Below are 18,499 nucleotides of genomic sequence, written 5' to 3' on the forward strand. Positions count from 1 at the left end.
GACTGAAGGTACTGCTGAAAATAAAAGTTATAAAAGTTGTCCAATGATTTAACCCTCCTATTGCATTCAGAATCTACATACAACCATTTGCGGGTCAATTTTGACCCGGTGGAATTCAAGCTTATAAATCATTCATAACCCGATGTTTTTCATTTAAAACTTTATTGTAATTCATTAATAGTTTCTTACCTGTTCATACATGTTAAAAAATAATAACATTTATAAATTATTTGACATTTCAAAATATACATTACAGCAAAACCAGTGTACAGTGTTTTATTTTATCAACATGTCTGTGAAATCTTATCTAAATATAACATAATATACCATTTATATTCAATTCTAATGTGATAATTACTAGTAATTTTAATGAATATCCTATTACTCATAACTGCTTAATTCAATTTGGTGGAAAAAAGTTATGAAACCATCATATTCTTTTTCAACTAAACTGTATTAAAACAAATGTACAACTCAAGAGTACAACATTAATACTAATTTATGTGTTAAAGGGATAGTTCACCCAATAATGAAAATTCTCTCATCATTTACTCACACCCATCCCAGAACTGTATGACATTCTTCAGCAGAACACAAACATGTGGAGATTATCATATCACTTTTGAAGACATGGATTAAACCACTGGAGTCATGTGTCAAGTCTAATATGGATTACTTTTATGTTTCCTTTATGTGATTTATTTTGAGCTACAAAGGTCTGCTCACCATTCACTTGCATTGTGTGGGCTTATAGAGCTGAAATATTCTTCTAAAAAGGTGACTTTTCTTAGGTGAACTTTCACTTTAAGTAAAAGCTATTTTTATAACTTCGATTTACTTGCATGAACTGCCGAATGCAGTCCCAGTGAGACAAAAAAAAGTGTGTGAGACAGTATGGGAAAGAGGCCAAATGTAAGTGAAGTGTTTATAATTAATAGTCAAATTTATAGATGTACAAACAAAATGACATAATATCACGTGTAAAACCGCAATTGATGCCCGGTTCAAGATTGACCCATGAACGCAAAAGATGTAACAATTACTTTTTTAAAGTCAGCATGAAATGGAAGTTGTGACCGACTTTGTATTGTGATGTAGTTTCAAGTAAAAAAGTTTTGGAGTTTATCCATTGATTGGATTGTGAAAATATGAGCATTGTATAGCGGAATGGAGGTAGAGTGAGTTTGCAGTAGACAGTTCAATTCAGCATAAATAATGCGTGAATTCCATTTTATTAATGGACCATATTTCAACCATTTTAATGAACTTAGTCCGTTGTATTTGATTAATTGAATTCAGTGTGCTAAGAGTACAGCACCATGGACAGCAACCTAAAGCACATGACTACAGTGTGTACATGAGTCCTCACTCATTCATTCAGTGTTATCCAAAGCACTCATTATCCAGAAGATAATTTAGCCTTGAAAATACGTTCTCGTAACTTATTTTCCTGTGCCTCACGATTAAGCTCAGAGAACGTTGAAAAAGACACAAAAAAACGCCATGTTGAATGTAGTAAATGACAAGTTTATTTCTTGCACAATATGTACAAAAAAAAAAAAACAAGCAAATGGACAGACGCATCCCTCCCATCCCCACCCTCCTCCCTGCCCTGTTTGTCACTTTCCCGCTGATATGAAGTTGAAGATCTGGAACATATTTCTACGGCAAGTCTGATGGTCCAAGTCAAAACGCATGTTTGTTTTTTTCTTTTAAAGACAACACATACCCAATTTAGATTCACTTAACAATTAAAAATGAATAAAAACACCATATTTACAGTCTTGTCTGAACTTTTACAGCATGCCATCTATATAGATATACAGAGTTTTGCTTTTCAACATAACTCCATATAGAAAATGTATTAGAAGATCAAATTAAGTCAGACTAATGGCGCGAGACATCCAAAGTACAGCACTGCTTTTGTCTTTTCAATTCACTCTTTTGTTTTTAAAACCACTTTTTTTTTTAATTCTGCCATTCTAACAGATAATAATCTAGATTGTATCATAAGAACATATGCCTCATAATATTCCTCACATGACAATCCTCTTATTTACACCAAGTCAAGTTTTTTGCAGCTCCTCTGTTTATCTAAAAGGCAATGTTGCAGTCTCATTTGGCAATGATTTGCTTTTGGTTACAGAGTAAAGCAAATCTAACATTGCTGTATTGTCTTTCTCAATGCTAAATCTAGAATGTGTTCCTGGACGCAGGTGATGTGTGTGATATGACTTTCAATCAGACTGTAGGACCCTGAATGAGTTGCAGTGGTACAGGAAGCAGCTATGGCACAGGGTAGAATGTGTGTTGCATCTGAGATAGTTTCATGGCTCACTCAGTCTTTGATTTTAACATCTAAAATTGACAAGAGAACAAAATTCAAGCTATTTGAAGGATTATTTGTCTTGTGATATGTACAACTCGCCATGAACTTCCACAGATGATTTAGCATGTTTTCAGCGTATCGTACATTATGAAGGCATTTCAAATGAACTGCTGTGTTTGCAGTTTGTGACCTTGGTAGAGTATTGCTGTACAGCACTAGTGAGTTAGTCTAACAAAACAGATCATTTCTTTACAAAACTATCCTGTGCTTTGTGAATATAAACAGCTAAATGAAATGTAAATCAGTGTCTGTTTAAAGTACGCTCTTGATTTCTGTTGGTATCTGCAGAGAAATGTAACTCAAGTATGGTGCACTATATGCAAACTTTACATTTATTCTGTAACAGACTTTGTGTCAAAGAGGAAATGCCATGGACTGCAATTTTCTCCGAAAAACCACAATGCATTGGATGAAGCATATTGAGGATAATGACGCAAAGGCATTCAAATCAAATCAAGTCTAAACGCATGAAAATGAATTTGACTATACACCGTTTCAAGCCATTTCTAAAATCTGTTCTGTGAAGTGGGATTCCTTTTCAAGTGTGCAAAAATACTCAGACATACCTTGTCATATTAACCATTTTTTGTTGCCGGTTGTAACTATCACTTTAAGTCAAATCTTTAAAGGTTTAACATTGTTTTACCAGGTAGGCTGCAGTTTTGTTTCAATTTTTGAATTTTAATATACATATATATCTCTATTCTTCCTGTTTTTTTTTTTAATAAAATGACACAATGATAGACCATCAACAATCTATATATATATATATTCATATTCCTTTCTCTTTTCTAGAATTTCTTGTTTAATTTGAGATCAAGTTGCATTTCGCTCTTGTAAACAAACAGGTTTCAGAGGTTGTCACCTTCCTCTTGCTCTCCTCTTCCTGCTCTCATTGAAGCAGGGCCCTGATTTGTTTAGAGGTGCTGTCATCATTTAAATGTCTTGTTGTATACCTGTATGAAAGAAAGAAGGTTGGCAGTAGTATGGTCAGATGGTAATACAATGTTATTTTGTCAGTTGAAGAATATGAGGTCAAATGTCCATTTGCACAAATGCTTGTTGTATTAAAGGAGTGGTTTTATATGTTGATTTCAAATGCTCTTAAAACATGTCATCTTTTTCAAAAACCCTCTAAATGTGACACTTTTTGTGAATAAAATGCTCTAAAATTAGGTAAAATTACAATATATAACTAAAATTTTATAACTAAAATTACAATATCCATATACAGTATTTTTGCTATAGCTGTTGGGTAAACAAGTGCATTTATTATTGCAAAAGTCAAATATACAATGAAACTAGAATTTTTAACCATGTTCTCAAGACAAGGCTGTTGTAGCTCCGCTCACTGGATTTTCCGCTATTTCAGATTTCTAACTCATTGGTCGTATATCCGATTTGCTCTAAATTTTGTTTAATTTCTAGAAGTTAACAGAAGCTTTTAAGACCAAACCGTTCTTGAATAACACATCGACTAATTCAACATTGAGCACACCAAAATTGACGTGAGGCTGTATTTTCACAATGCTTTAACGTATTGACATGGAAATGGAAGTGGAGCGTAGTTCTAGCGGGAAGACCAGCAGGTGTACATCATTAGCTGGGTAACACCTAGCCAATCGCACGTAAGCCAATGCTTTATAAGTCCGCTCACAATCTATCACATTGCTGTTTCGGTGTGCTAACACTGCAACCTCCACCTCCCCACCACCACCAGTTGAGCCCTGTCCCGCAGGGGTGTAGGCTCCTCGCCCCTGCCTCCTATCTCCAGCAGGACATGACGGTTCCGGGTACGACTGCCGGACGGGGCCTACGCCAATGAAAGAGACATCACCTCCCGTTTTACATCTATCAAATAAATGGCATCTCAAACTTCACCAAGCCTGCGTGTCTTCCCGATAGAACTTGGTTTATGTCATCACAAGCATGACAGTTTTGGAATATCACCACCTAGTGGTCAGGAAATATGAAAAAAGGATAATTTTGCTTATAACTTCTGAATAGTTTGGTCTAATCATGAGACTGGTTTCTTTAGAATCCTCGGGGCATAAAGGTCGGCCATTATGGGTGTCAGCAATTTAGAATTTTGAGGAAAATGCTGTGTTTTACCAACACGCGTACCATTACAAAACTTCTTATGCATTATCAGCACCATGCCCTTAAGGTACCTACGTATAAACTTTACCTATAAAGTTTAGGGCCAGCGCCACCCTGTGGACAACAGTTATAACAAAAAGTGTATAAATGCTTTTAACATTTGATTCATTTGACCCATCTTCCTGCGACTGCCCTCTTTAGATTACATGGGTCATGGCAAGTACGATGATACCCATTTTTCCACGGTCGACCATACTTTTCCGCCATTTTGGATTGAATTATAAACCTACATTTTCATACTCGTCCTAGGCCGTAAGTCTGTTGTGCACATACTTTGTCGTGTATGTATCATCTAGGGGCACTCATGACAAAAAGTTATTGTAAGCTGTTCAATTTAGAATTAAATGTATTGCAATAAAAGCTGCCATATCACCCTGCAGCTCTTGCCTGGTTGCCCACTAAAGCTAAGCAGAGTTTAGCCTGTTCAGTACCTGGATGGGAGACCTCCTGGGGAAAAACTAAGGTTGCTGCTGGAAGGGGTATAACCCCGGTGTCCTGGCCAAATTTCCCCCTTTTGGCCGTTATCAATCATGTCCTCCTAATAATCCCTGAATTGGCTACATCACTCTACTCTTCACCAATAGCCATTGTATGGTGGGTGTTCTGCTGCACTATGGCTGCGGTCGAATCATCCAGTGGATGCTGCACACTGGTGGTGGTTGAGGAGATTCCTGTATACTTTTTAAAGTTCCTTGAGTGCCTAGAAAAGCGCTATATAAATGTAAGGAATTATGACTTATTATTATTAATAAAAGCAATTTTATTTGTTTTTATACAGTCTTTTCTTACAGTCATAATCAGTGATGTCCAATCATATTTCCTTACATGTATTTGGTATGATTAACCCCATATTTAGAGGCCAAGCACCATCTAGTGGTCAAACGATAGAAACATTTTTATTTCTACAAATAACCTTCAAAGATTTTGGTTAAAAATTATGATTTTGGTCTTGTTTAATTATTCGTCTATGCTTTCTTAGCTGCTTACTCTGCTTTTAAGACCTTGGCTCCAGTAATTGCTGCTTGCAGTTATATTTGTGTTATGTTTCATAGTTGTATTAATGTAAAAAATTGTATACAAATCCTGTAACTGTTTACATGTAACTGTGACATGCCCTAGTGTGTTAAAGATTTTTTTTTTTTTTTCCTGGGCAATAACAGTGAAAATGTTTCACTTTTTATAATACCATTTGCCAATACACAAACGGACATTCAATACTGTAAATCTGACAACTAGCCCCAGTCAACCCTCTACTATTGAACTCTACAATTACAATTTTCACATACCATGGTATTTACATGGTATAGTAAAGAATACCATAATATTACCAATGTAATGTACCATGTTACTTGTGTAAGTGTGCTTTTTACCCCCAAAACTTTATTGCGATAAAGGGGTTTTAGCCGTCTTTATCCCAATACAGTTCAGAAAGTATAAATTATTTTACAATGCATTTAAACTCATTCTTTAGGAACACGTTGGAAGTTTTTTCTTCTTCCTGTAGGAAAAGTCACCTGTGTTCTGTGCTTCCCCACTCACCTCAGTGCATTCAACAGTCCCTCCACGCTGTTTGAAGGCTGCTCTTTCAACACCTTGATGCAGCCCTTCATCTGAACAACACAAACAAGCATGTGAGGATACAGCTTTAAAGACAGGTCACCCCCTTCAGTTCCTCACTGTGAGCATGGACACCCAACCACACACCCAAGACAAATCCTATATGTACAACCTACCACCAAGCGCACCAGCACTGTTCCAAACAGACTGAAGCTCGGCAGCATCAGTCCCCATTCAATTACATTGTATTGACAAGAGCTATCTGAATAATCTCCTTTTGTGTTTCACAGAAGATAGAAATTAATATTGGGTTGTAACAATAAAAGAGTGAGTAAATTATGACATAATATACAATTTTGGGTGAACTATAGATAGTAGATATAGTATACTGTATGTGTTATTTGTCATTTAGTATATGAAACCAATAAGGATGATTATAATCTTACATCAATCTTGGAGGTCTTGGCAAAGGCACCCACTGGATGAACGTGGTCATAAAGGATAATAACGCCCACCATCACACGCATACAGAAAAGCATGGTGTCTGTGTTGGTGAAACGGCACCGGTACTCTCTTTGGAAACGAAATGGAGATAAATAGTTCAATAAAATGTGAAATGTCTGTATATCAAAGTTGATTTGTAGCTGTTGACTGCATCTATGAGAGAGTGAATTAGAGGAACTTACGGAGTCTCCAACATGACGCGGCACACACAGGCCATGGTGCTCAGGCAATCGGTGGTGTCCTCGATTGGCAGAGTCTTGTTCTGCAACATACAGTACAGGTGCATTAACACCATACCAGTAACAGCCTCTAGAGGGCGACAGCATATCTCTTTTTCTCACCTTTTGACCAAGGCAATTTTAAATGTAAATTAATTTGGATCATATATACAGTGTTCCATGAAATCTTAACTTACCTCTGACACAAACTTAGTTGTGGCATTGCTCAGAGTTTTAAGCATGGGTGTGGCTTCAGCATAGAAAAGGGACATCCGATTTGCCATTTCATTATTCACTTCATTCTCTGCTTCTAACTGGAATGCAAATCATAATTTTTCAGTTGCATTAAAAAAGGTATTTTTCGAGTATGCAAAATAAGTGCATGCCAAAATACTCTCACATCACTCTTAAAGGAATAGTCCATTTTTAACACAAGTTGATGGCATAATACTGATTACCACAAAAATATATTATGACTCATCTCTCCATTAAAAAAAAAAAAAAAAAGGTGAATGGGGGTCAATTTTTGCTGGGTTTAAAATCAGAAACGTGAAGCTTATAATTTTATAAAAGCACTTACATTTCTTCTGTTAAAACTTGTATTATTTGAGCTGTAAATTTCTTTAAGTCATCATTTTTACAGTCGTTTAAGGGATTACGACGTTAGGTTACCATGGTAAGGAAGTTGTAAATTGGATATAACTTTACACAGAAAATGTTAGAAAGCGATTTTATCACACTAAAATCACATTAACAAATATTGTTTACATCTTGAGGCTGTACTTTTGAAACGGCGGATTGGGATTGGCCTCATTCACATCCATTGTATGCGCCTGAATTTAACCTCTTTGTAAACCTTTTTATTTATTTTTTTTAAAGAAAAGAAGGGACGAGTCTAAATAAATGTTTGTGGTAATCAACATTGTCACAAATGCTGTATAACGTATATTGAACCTGGAATATTCCTTTAAACTCATAAGAGTTTTATTCTTGTGTATGTTCTGTATTTTAGCAGTTGTTGATCTTCCTACCTGCTGATTGTTCAACCGATTCCTGCTAATGGTCCTTCTATAGTAACTAAAATCATTCTGTATGGCTGGATTTGTCATCTGCAAACACATGGTTTAGAAAAGCCATATTAACAGTGCCTTCAAAGAAAATGTCCCTTTAAGACAATTCCTAATTTCCATCCATGCTGATAAGAGCTCTATAGCACTAGAGCACATCTAATTTCCACAACTTGAAAGTTTTTTGTCGACTGAAAATGTTTTGTAACACCAATTAAAACAACAATACAATCCGTTGAACAGACTATAAGTCTATCCATCACATCTTAATTATATTCCCATCAAGACTAGACTTTTACTGGTCTTGTCTCTCAGAGAACACCCGAAAGAAGAAGCCCGACTGAGAGTAAAGGCCTGTTCACATTTATAACGATAACTAAATTGATAACTGTATCCATAAATTATTAAAGATCGTCCACACCACAACTATAAAGAAACAGAGGAACGAAATTGTTGGGAACACTTTAAGAGTTTTTCTAGCTGATGAACAATAAAACATTGACAGCCAATCAAAATCCAAAAAATGGCAGATGACATTGCAGAGAAGCTCATCATAAATGTCCAGAATTAATAAGTATTAACGGAGATGAGATAATGAAACGCTAGCTGGTAGCATAAACTTACCTAAGGTACCCAGAGCTAATGTCGACAACATTGTCTTGACTCTTTTGAAGTTGCAGTGAAAACAACAACATTAGCTAAATCTGTTACTTGTATCTAAAGCAGCAGAGATCTATATTACATCCATTGTCTTGACCGTGAGCATAACTGCAGTGTACGCTTGGAATAAACAGAACGTTATCATCTGTTGGTGTGCACACTAATATAGTTATTTATATAGCTTTTGTTGTGAATGGGCCTTAAATCCGCTGCATTAAATAAGGCCAATTCACACTGCCCCACCAAACTCCAACAAACAAATTTGTTGGGTCAGTGTTCATCCTGTTGGTGTTTGGGCAGTTTGATAATAACAGTTATGCTTCTCAACATTCTAAATCCAACAGCCAACTTAAGAATGTTGATGTTTGTTGGAGTAAGTTGGAGTTTGTTGGGGCAGTGTGAATTGGACATAACAGATTTAGCTAATGCTGTCATTTTCACCGCAGCTTCAAAGGAGGCGAGACAATGTTGTCTGCTTTTCATTAACTCATCTCCATTAATATGTATCATTATTAATTCAGTGTAAACCAAATAGTTTTTCAGACATCACTTTTCTTTAAGGCATCTTTGAAAAGGGGGTTAGGGGGTTGTCAAACATTGGCAGGTTTTTCTGGACCTCGGTGATGCAATGTCATCTGAGACTTTAAAGTCAGATTTTGATTGGCTAGCAATGTTTTTATTGGTCATCAGCTAGGGGAAAAATGCTCTAAAAAGTGATCCCAACGATATTGTTCCTCTGTGTCTTATCATTATAGTTGTGATGTGAACTCTGTTATTTTATTAAAACATTATAGTCACAGTTATAGTTAATTTATAGTTCGTTATCATGCTAAAACAGGTGAAAACAGGCCTTAAATCTTAATCTAGATATTTTATGTGGAACTCACCTTAAGCTCATCAAAGCTGAGAGTGAAGTGCAGGATTTCTGCAAACTGTTTTGCGAGTGCCTGCTCTCTCTCCAAATGCTGCATGGGAGCATAGGGTGGGCTAGTTAGTGCCTCCAAAAGGCTGCGCAGGGCGTTCTCTGGAAAGAGATATTGATTCAAGATTTTATTATCCCTTGCATATTATATAGTAATACTCCTGGAGCAATTTTTCTCTTATTTCAATTAGTTTCAAAATCATTCACAGCTTTCCAAAAAATGATTCTATCGTCTGCATTGTTCTGAACACCTTTCATGCTATTTGAAACCCACCCAGGATTCCAGTATAATGTATCAATAATGCGATTTGGCAATATGTGTATTTCATCGCCATAGTTAACAGCAAAAGAGTTACCATTATATTCACTCTCGAACGCCTCCCTTTTGTATTATCGTAATTGCTGCAATTTAGAGTTAAAACCTGTGATCCCATCAGGGTTGCCTAGATACTGAACAATGTTGGAAAGCCCAGCTGATTCAAATATTAATGTCTCCCAACTGCAGTATATACTGTCCTTCAAAGAAATAAAAAAATGGCTTCAAAGTTACTTGGTTTTTGTGTGGATTTTGGAGTTCACACACAGCAATGTTCACACTAAGTTTTCTCTGAATCTGACCCAAACCCATCTTTCATAGGACAGATTTTAGTCTTAGAGACCTGATTTCCTTCATGACACAATACATTAATCAGTATTAAACCAGCTTAATCTTGTCTGTTGGTCTTAGCTAGTCTCCCAGCCTGGGCTGCGTTTCCCAAAAGCATTGTAAGCCTAAGAAGATCGTAGAAACCATTGGCGCCCACGGTCTCTACAATCAACTTAAGCTTGCGATGATTTTGGGAAATGCAGCCCTGGACAGTCTGGTCTGGTTTGCTGGTTTTAATGAAGTTTTGGGCACTTGTCAGCTGGTCCGGCGTGGAGATTAGCTGGATGGGCCATCGCTGGCCTTCATATCGCGGTGCCGTTTTGTGGTCTTTTCTGCGTAACACGGCGGCTCATTTTAGCTTATCGCCTGTTTCGCTGCCAACCCACTTTCCCGCTTGGTTCTCCCGATGGCCAGTCTGCCCCTGATCGGCCCCAAAGTGTGTCGGCTCACCGGTAAAATGCCCAGTATGCCAGATTACCAGTCCAGCCCTGGAGACCAGCTAGACCATCTTAAGTAGGTTTAAGATAGTATATTCAGCATGTGTGTTTGTGGGTACAATAGTTGCTTTTAAAACTGTAGTTCCATTTGAGACCAAATCATTAATGCAAAGAAGTGTTATTGCAGTGTCTCATTAATACTATTACTGCATTACTGTTTTCTAATGTGAACAGTCTCTTAATAAGACAGACTGGAACCTGTGCATTAGGTATGTGCTGCACTGATTACTGGTGTACAGTTCTAAGCATTTGCTTCCTCTTTGGTGACTTAGCCATCTCTGAATGACTGTCATTTGTATGCCTACGCATGGCTCCAGAGGGGCTATCCTTTCCTGTCATTAAATATGCAGCAGTCTTACTATAAATAAAGAGCTGATATGCTTTATCTGGAGGCCCACTGAGAAACCCGACTTATTAGCCAGGGACCTGATACTGCGGATACCAGGATGTGTTGAAGAGGGTGGGACCTTTTTTCTCCTGAGTCACTGCGATGTTGTAGCACGACATGGAAAGCTTATCTCCATGTAATCTGTCTGCCTGAAGATCTGCGTTTTCACACTTGTCAGCACTGCCTCGAAAAGTGGCAAACTATCGACTATTTGCAAACTGAGTCTAGTGAATTGTCAGCATGCATATGAGGCACAAACTCGGGCCCCCTCTACACTCTGCTGGCTTGGTTGCCATGACAACCCTTTACAAGGTCAGCTGCAGAGGAGGAGAGAAATGGATGCATGCACACATTCGTCCACACAAATCTCTCAACACGTTGGATGACTCGGGCACCCAAGACCTGATCCGTGACTGTAAAAAAGACAAATGGAAAAAGATGGACACCCACTTACCTAGCCTGAGTGAGAATTCATAGAACCTCTTCAGTTTGGCCACCAGGGGGCAGACGGCATTCCACGCTTTCTCTTGCAGCTGGAGGTCATTGGGGTTCTGAATCGCCTGGAGAGAAGGACACGCATGTACAATTTTAACTGAATCTGCAAAACAATATTCTACTAATAGAGTCAACTACAGAGCTGTCTGCACCTTCTCTAAATAAAAGTAAACTGCCTGCTTCCTTTGATCCAGCAGATATGAAAGAATTCACAGTTGAAAATTGTCAAACCAAAAACCTGCTAAATCTAATGTCTTATAATGCCATTGTATTAATGCAATCTCATTGCTTTTGTTCTACTTGGGGTAACGGGTTTGCTCAAATCACTATTTCCAACCGTTTATGCTACAAACATGAATGATACCTCAAATCATATGCCTTTTACTCTTCTAAGTGATCAGACTTACCGTATGATTTTCAACTGGCAGTTGAAAAATCGGGCAAAAAACTACAGTAGACTTACACTGAATGAGGAGCCCCAATTGAGCATCCATAATATCATAAGATCAAACTTAACTTGTCGCTACTGAATATTCTAGTTCCCGTCATACATCACATGCTACCGAGTTACTGACCAGCACCATCCCTGATCAGACATATTTGCATCACTTCAAATGTGTTTTCTATTTCTGAAAACGTGTTGCATTAGCAACCTCAGAGACATGAGTTTGAGTCCCATTAAAACCAGGAAGTAATAGCATTCACATAATCAATGATGAGTGCGATTTGTATATTTACATTTTCACTCCACTGACGGTTAGGTTTAGGGTTGGGGTTTGGGTAAGGGCATATGCTTAATAAAATATGCATTCCTGTTGTCTGTATTAAATAATTTACAACTAAAAACTACTTGCTTTACAACTCGCTTTTGGCACCACTTTGGTGGACATTTCACCCAGAAACTGGAGCTCACATGTGCCCATTCGTTTAACAATCCAGCTTCGACCAAAGGGGGCAGTGCTTTGAATTTTGCATAATAAACCGAAAATATTTTTACACTTCTCATAGTAACATAAAAGATTTCTAAAGTTGTGTTTTGCAGTGTTGCTTTTGCAAAGCGAGAAAACGAGTAGCTTTAGTAGCTTTAAAGAGTATTAATGTATTCATGTAATCATACAGTGAAGACCAGTAGTAGTTTTATGCTGCATTTCATTCTGAATGTTTCAATGAATACTTGATCGCCTACTGCTGTTAAAAACATTTAAAGCTGTTGTAAAAGCACAGAATATTTTATTGTTATTTTATTACTGACTGTTTACTAGACTTGAATAATTACTTAAGAACTTGAAACCATTCTTCCATAATTAATATATTAGTGTTATTATTTGTTGTGGTTTTGAAACTGGTATTGAGAATCATCATATTTCACTGCCGACTACTGAAATGTTGGTATTGTGATAATATTTAACCTTTGGTACATGGTACATCTTGCTGCAATAACATGTAGATCAAAGTAGATCTCATTCCATAGAACTATGAGCATCCCTGCTGTTAATAACGGCGATGGAGCCTTTCTTTATTTGAATACTATATGTAACATAAAATAATGATCATATGACAACAGCCTCCTCCCCTACCCAGTGCAGTTTATATTCCTATCACAGAGAATTGAGTTGATTGCATAGGTACGCTATTAGGTTGGGCATCAGTCATAATTTTAGAACAATATACAACGTGAACTTTGACATGTTACTTGAGCATGTAAATTAAAAGTCCTTTTTTCTCTCTAGACAAGTAACTTTTTACTCTGACAAATGAATGACCAATTTAAACACATGACAATGCTTAATGTCGAGCCTTGGCTCAAATATTTGCTCTAGTCAATTTTGTGATTTGACCATTTGTGAACTGCATCTCATTTATGCTTTGTGGGTGTGACTTTTATTGCCACGTCATCACCATTCATATCTATACAACCAATGTGTTTATGATTAAATTACTACTAGAACACAAAATTGTTTACAAGAGCACAAAGTTCTTAATAGATCTAGCCTCTTAATTTTGCTCTCAAAGTGCACCAGATTGATGCATTTAACTTTAAAATGTAAAAAAAATTCTTATGGGGGAGCATGCCCCCGACCCCCCTAGATGATCCGAGGTCCACCCACCACAATCTCACATTATCCTGTGGGTAACTCTGTTTTGGTAAGAACAGATTTCAGGCCCTTTGTACAAAGGGGCCTCAGTTTGTTCCTGGCAGACAGCAGATGCCCTAACCCCACCTCCACACTAATCCTAACCATAAGGAGCCTGGCAGGAAAAACCTGAGGCACCTTTCTCCCATTGCGCGAGTTCAGCGTCAAAACCTTTGACCTCCTGTTGCCAAATTCACAGTGAGACTTGGGGGTGGGCATTTTTGACTTGAGCCCATAAGCAACCTCTTTTCAACTAAACAGAACACCTTAGAAACCACCTATCATCTCTCTAGCAGCCAGCAGGAATACATTGGCCACTGCATAGCAACTGCATAACAACACCCTAACATTGTCATACAGTGGCCTCACCTCTCTTATTTCTTGTCCTGCTCCATTGTAAGACTGTAACTCTGCAAGTATCCCATGGGCCTCTTCCAGCACGGCACTAACTTGGTTCCATACGGCTGTCTCCGCCTCTGTGGGCTGGGCATCTGTGGACAGAAATCAGGTAGAGTCTGGTCTTTACAGTGTGATAGTCATCTTAATACATGCACAAAAGATAAAGGGCAGATCATATGCTGCCTTCCATGGCCAACCTGAATTATACAATATATCACCTATGTTACACATATGCTGATATCATTTCCATTGTTTTAGCAGGTAAAATCTTTGATTTGGTTACAATGGATTGTTTTATAATAAGTTGTTTATGTAAAGCCACCCAAAATAACAGCATAAACTTGCCTGGTTTACTGGTCTCCCAGCCGGTTCAGGTTGGACTTTTTGCTGTTTTTAGAGGAGGCAGTTAGAGAGACCAGCTAAACACCAGCTTGACCAGGCTAGGAGACAGATGATTTGAAACCAGCCAAGACCAACTAACCTGCCGAAATAAGATACTTTTTTTTGTTTGTTTGTTTTTTTCAGTAGGGAAGACATAGATTTCCTGACAAATAATTGAAATAAAATAGCTTCAAGGACCTTGATGGTGTGAGTCAAATTAGGGGATAATATTGGATTATCATTTCTGCTTTTGGCAGGGATAAATCTCTTTCCAAAGGCTTTTAAAGATAGGAACCATAAATCCACATGGATTAATCTGGTAATGATGATAGTCTGAGTCTGAATTACATGGGCAGGATTTAGGTTGTGTCAGTGTGTGTCAGGATTTGTTGGGGTTGATTTTAACAGGTCTGGTGGGAAATGTCAATGAAAGGCCAAGGCTTGGGAAACTGATGAAATAACTCCATATATAGTTGCTGACAAGGCTATGATGAGCTTAAAGAGAAGTGTAGGCTTCCAACACAACAAGCATTGCAAAGATTCGATTGATAAACTGATGTTTTCTGGCAGTCCTTCATTGAAGCCATTTTCTGTATCTGTATCTGTATTCAGATGTGACCTAATGTGGGCGGGGCTTAAACCAGAAGTGTGTCAAAACTAAATGAAAGTCACTATTAACTAAGACTTGCGTGAAGATTCCTCAAAATTGTCCTTTTGTGATCCACAGAAAAATAACACTGTATGGGTTTGGAATAACAAGATGGTGTTATTGATTGTGGTGGTGGCGTAGTGGGCTAAACCATAACTGTTAATCAGAAGGTTGCTGGTTCAATCCCCACAGCCACCACCGTTGTGTCCTTGAGCAAGGCAATTAACTCCAGGTTGCTCCGGGGGGATTGACCCTGTAATAAGTGCACTGTAAGTCGCTTTGGATAAAAATGCATAAATGTAAATTGATGACATAATTTTCATTTTGGTTTAACTATCCGTTTATACCTCTCTGTTTAGTTTTCCCAATAGATATTACTTTGCAACAATGGAATATTTGATATGTGTTGTGAAAACTGCAGTAAGCGTGTTTTGAGCGACGTAGTCATTCAAGGTCTTTCATGGATCAGATTTCCCTTGTCTCCCAAAGCTTTTCTCTGTATGATAAGTGATCCACAGAGGACATCTCCCAGCCTGATTTACAGTGCTCTCCCTCATACCGCATCCATACAGAGGGGCTGTATTATAGATGGCAGCAATTACCTCTATCAGCAGCCCATAATGCATTTAAGTCTTTCTCCCGCTCTTTCCGTCAGTGCTTGTTTGAATGAATATGCACGTAGATGTTTGTGGCTGATGGCCATAGTGCTATCAGCTGAGCAAACACACATCAGTGCTTACCCCAAGCCTTTGCCTATTAGCAAACAAACTCAAACTACACTTGAGCGTAATTGCCACGGGGATCCTGTCAGTCATGTCACCTCAGGGTCTGTTTGCTCATGCTGCCTGTTTTTGCGGTATGGAGTAAAACATAAAGAAACTTGAATAACTTGTTGAGACTCTTAATTCTCATAAAGAATTAATAGAAATTAATCTAATAGAAATAATACAAATATACTGTAAATAGCCAAATTTTTTATGGCTAAAATACATTTTAATAATAATAATAATGAAACTATAATAATGTATAATATTTGATTTGATTGATAATACAAATAAAATGAAACTATAAATTAAAAAAGATGTATCTGATCTTGGATCTAGACTCAAAGGCTTATGTTTCATTGAATTCCCGATTTCTGTGCCATTATGTCTTGTATTTGAGATTTTATAGATTTTCTTTGGCACATTAACCTTATTTCATAACTGAGGAAATTTAAACCAGAGCTGTGTAACAGAGGTGACCATTGTTTCACTGTGACAAATGTAAAAGTCCAGATCTTAAGAGGGGCTGTTGTCCAATTTTTTGCTTGTTGTTAATGACATATTGTGATGTTTCTACTTACATTGGATAATACAGAAATTCTGCTTGTGTGAATCACCCAAAATTTTATAGTTAAGCACATTTTACAGACAAAATCATTACTTTAAGGTGTATGGACATTTTAATTTTGCATTACCAACCCAACAAATGGTTACTAATGGTAGTTACATAAAGTTCATGACAGAAAATGAATAAAACCTCCTCCATGTTGAAAGCTTATGTCTTCTCCCAACTTGGGTATCAAAATTATCTAAAATTTTCCCAGTCGTAATAATGACTTAAGGGGCGTTCCACTTCCAAGTAGATAAAACTCGGATTTACAATAATTCTGATAGCATATGAAGGCAGCATTAGAACAGCACAACTTTTATTGTAACTGGACAACAACCGCTCTAAATCATCCAGGTGTTCACATTTGGCAGACAGGAGTTTTATATCCTCCATAAAGAAGGAGATGTTAGACATGTAGCTGTTAGAGGTATCATAAAAGGAAGCATTACTCAGGAGGGAGAGAGGTAAGTGTTAAAAGGGAACACAACATCAGAGAAAAAGGAAATTCAGGCTCCCTTTTCAATAGGCAGCTTCCATTCCCACTTCCTTAAATCCTTCAGACTGGTTAATAATGCATACATAAACACACACACACACACACACACACACAAAACCATCCAGTTGCACAAGGATAGACAGGAACAGATTATGTTACAAGTCTGCAAATGTTTGGTGTGAAAATCAGGACATAAAGAAAGTCAGTTAAGATTGAAAGTCAGTGATTATGTTTAGCACCCCAGAAAAGAATGGCATTGGAAAGATGGCCTTTAGTTCTGCAGATCACAGCAGACCTGAAGATAAGCGAAAAAAGTCATGTCATAAATTGAGGTCAGCGTGAAAACCCTTGAATGCCGTGCATTGATGCACATACAGAGTGATTGCGGAGAAAAGGAAGTGAAAATGTAGAGGACAGCAGATCAGCAGGAACCAATGATTAAAAAGGAAAGAAAACAAAACTCAAAACATAAGAAGCTGATCGTCTCACTTTCAAAGTCAAGGAAAAGTATTTGGCCATGTTTGGCGCAAGCTGGCAGTTTCAGCAGATTTCCCATGATCCCTCTGGAACAAAAAGAAGGGAGAAGCATGTGGGTCATAGCTTGTGTGTGTGTGTGTGTGTGTGTGTGTGTGTGTGTGTGTGTGTGTGTGTGTGTGTGTGTGTGTGTGGAGTCTGCACTGTAAAAACAATTCTAAACATCAAGATATATTTACATCAGATCAAAGTGACATAAGAATCAAAGGGAAAACAAATATATATTTTTCTTACCCCATCTGCAAATTGTTTTTGTTTCAAGCTACATTTTGCCTCACGTAAATGTATCTGGTCACAAGGGTGACACGTTCAAGGATGTAGGGTGTGGGATGTCGCTATGGCCAGGAGAGATTCTTGCATCAGGTGATGTGTTATGTTCACATACTGTAGATCACGTTAAAACTCGTTTTTTCTGCTCTCTTTGAAAGTTATGGGTCCTAACCCAAATGGCACCCATTGCCCTCGTGATCCATTTCAAGTATACTACACCTTGTGTTTCTATTTTACTATAATAGTTATATTGGCTTGAAAAGTCAACAAACTGTTCCGTTTAAATAAGTAGGATTTTTCCAAAATCATTAAACCAAGCCCAAAATTATTCAATATAAATTCTCCTAAAGTTTTCATGATGATCCATCAAACTTAGCACAGACCTTCAGACTGTTCTTAGTACGATATGACTTTTCTAACTGATCGTAATCATGGCTTTCCTTTCACCTTCTTTTAGAGGGTGATAAAATATCCCCAAATCCCCACAGGCTTGCATTGATGGAATGATCAAACAGGCCAAGACTATTCAAACTCCAACTGTCAAAACATTCTAAATTAGTCAAATTCTGATGGTCTGTCTATCTAACTAGCTGGTTGTTGTCTCACTGTAAGGTCTAAAACCTTTTAAAAAGTGTTAAACTTTCAGGTCTGGCTTTGTAAAGCCAACATTAAAGTTTGTCTTGACTTTTAGAAAAGTCTTCCTAGCAAGTCAGTCCACTGGTGGCCAGCTTTGGAACTTTTTCAGGAAACTATTTCCA

General features: G+C 37.6%; 1 protein-coding gene across 4 annotated transcripts in view; it reads right to left on the bottom strand.

Moving 5' to 3' along the window:
* Window positions 1-358: 358 nt before the first annotated feature.
* LOC127619433 (CYFIP-related Rac1 interactor A-like) overlaps window positions 359-18,499 on the bottom strand; it is a 36,979-nt gene continuing 18,838 nt past the window's right edge. For 2 of the 4 annotated variants that reach the window (XM_052092289.1, XM_052092291.1), the window contains 10 exons: window positions 17,427-17,500; window positions 14,008-14,129; window positions 11,463-11,568; window positions 9,443-9,579; window positions 7,860-7,937; window positions 7,026-7,142; window positions 6,793-6,872; window positions 6,553-6,679; window positions 6,089-6,159; window positions 359-3,345 (listed from right to left, as the gene is read on the bottom strand). In XM_052092289.1, the coding sequence (XP_051948249.1) occupies window positions 3,282-3,345; window positions 6,089-6,159; window positions 6,553-6,679; window positions 6,793-6,872; window positions 7,026-7,142; window positions 7,860-7,937; window positions 9,443-9,579; window positions 11,463-11,568; window positions 14,008-14,129; window positions 17,427-17,493 (969 nt within the window). In that variant the 5' untranslated portion in view covers window positions 17,494-17,500 and the 3' untranslated portion in view covers window positions 359-3,281. The remainder of the gene's footprint in view (window positions 3,346-6,088; window positions 6,160-6,552; window positions 6,680-6,792; window positions 6,873-7,025; window positions 7,143-7,859; window positions 7,938-9,442; window positions 9,580-11,462; window positions 11,569-14,007; window positions 14,130-17,426; window positions 17,501-18,499) is intronic. The other 2 variants (XM_052092288.1, XM_052092287.1) reach the window with 2 other exon arrangements.

This window comes from Xyrauchen texanus, chromosome 26 (genome assembly GCF_025860055.1).
Source record: "Xyrauchen texanus isolate HMW12.3.18 chromosome 26, RBS_HiC_50CHRs, whole genome shotgun sequence".
In the NCBI taxonomy this organism is placed as follows: Eukaryota; Metazoa; Chordata; class Actinopteri; order Cypriniformes; family Catostomidae; genus Xyrauchen; species Xyrauchen texanus.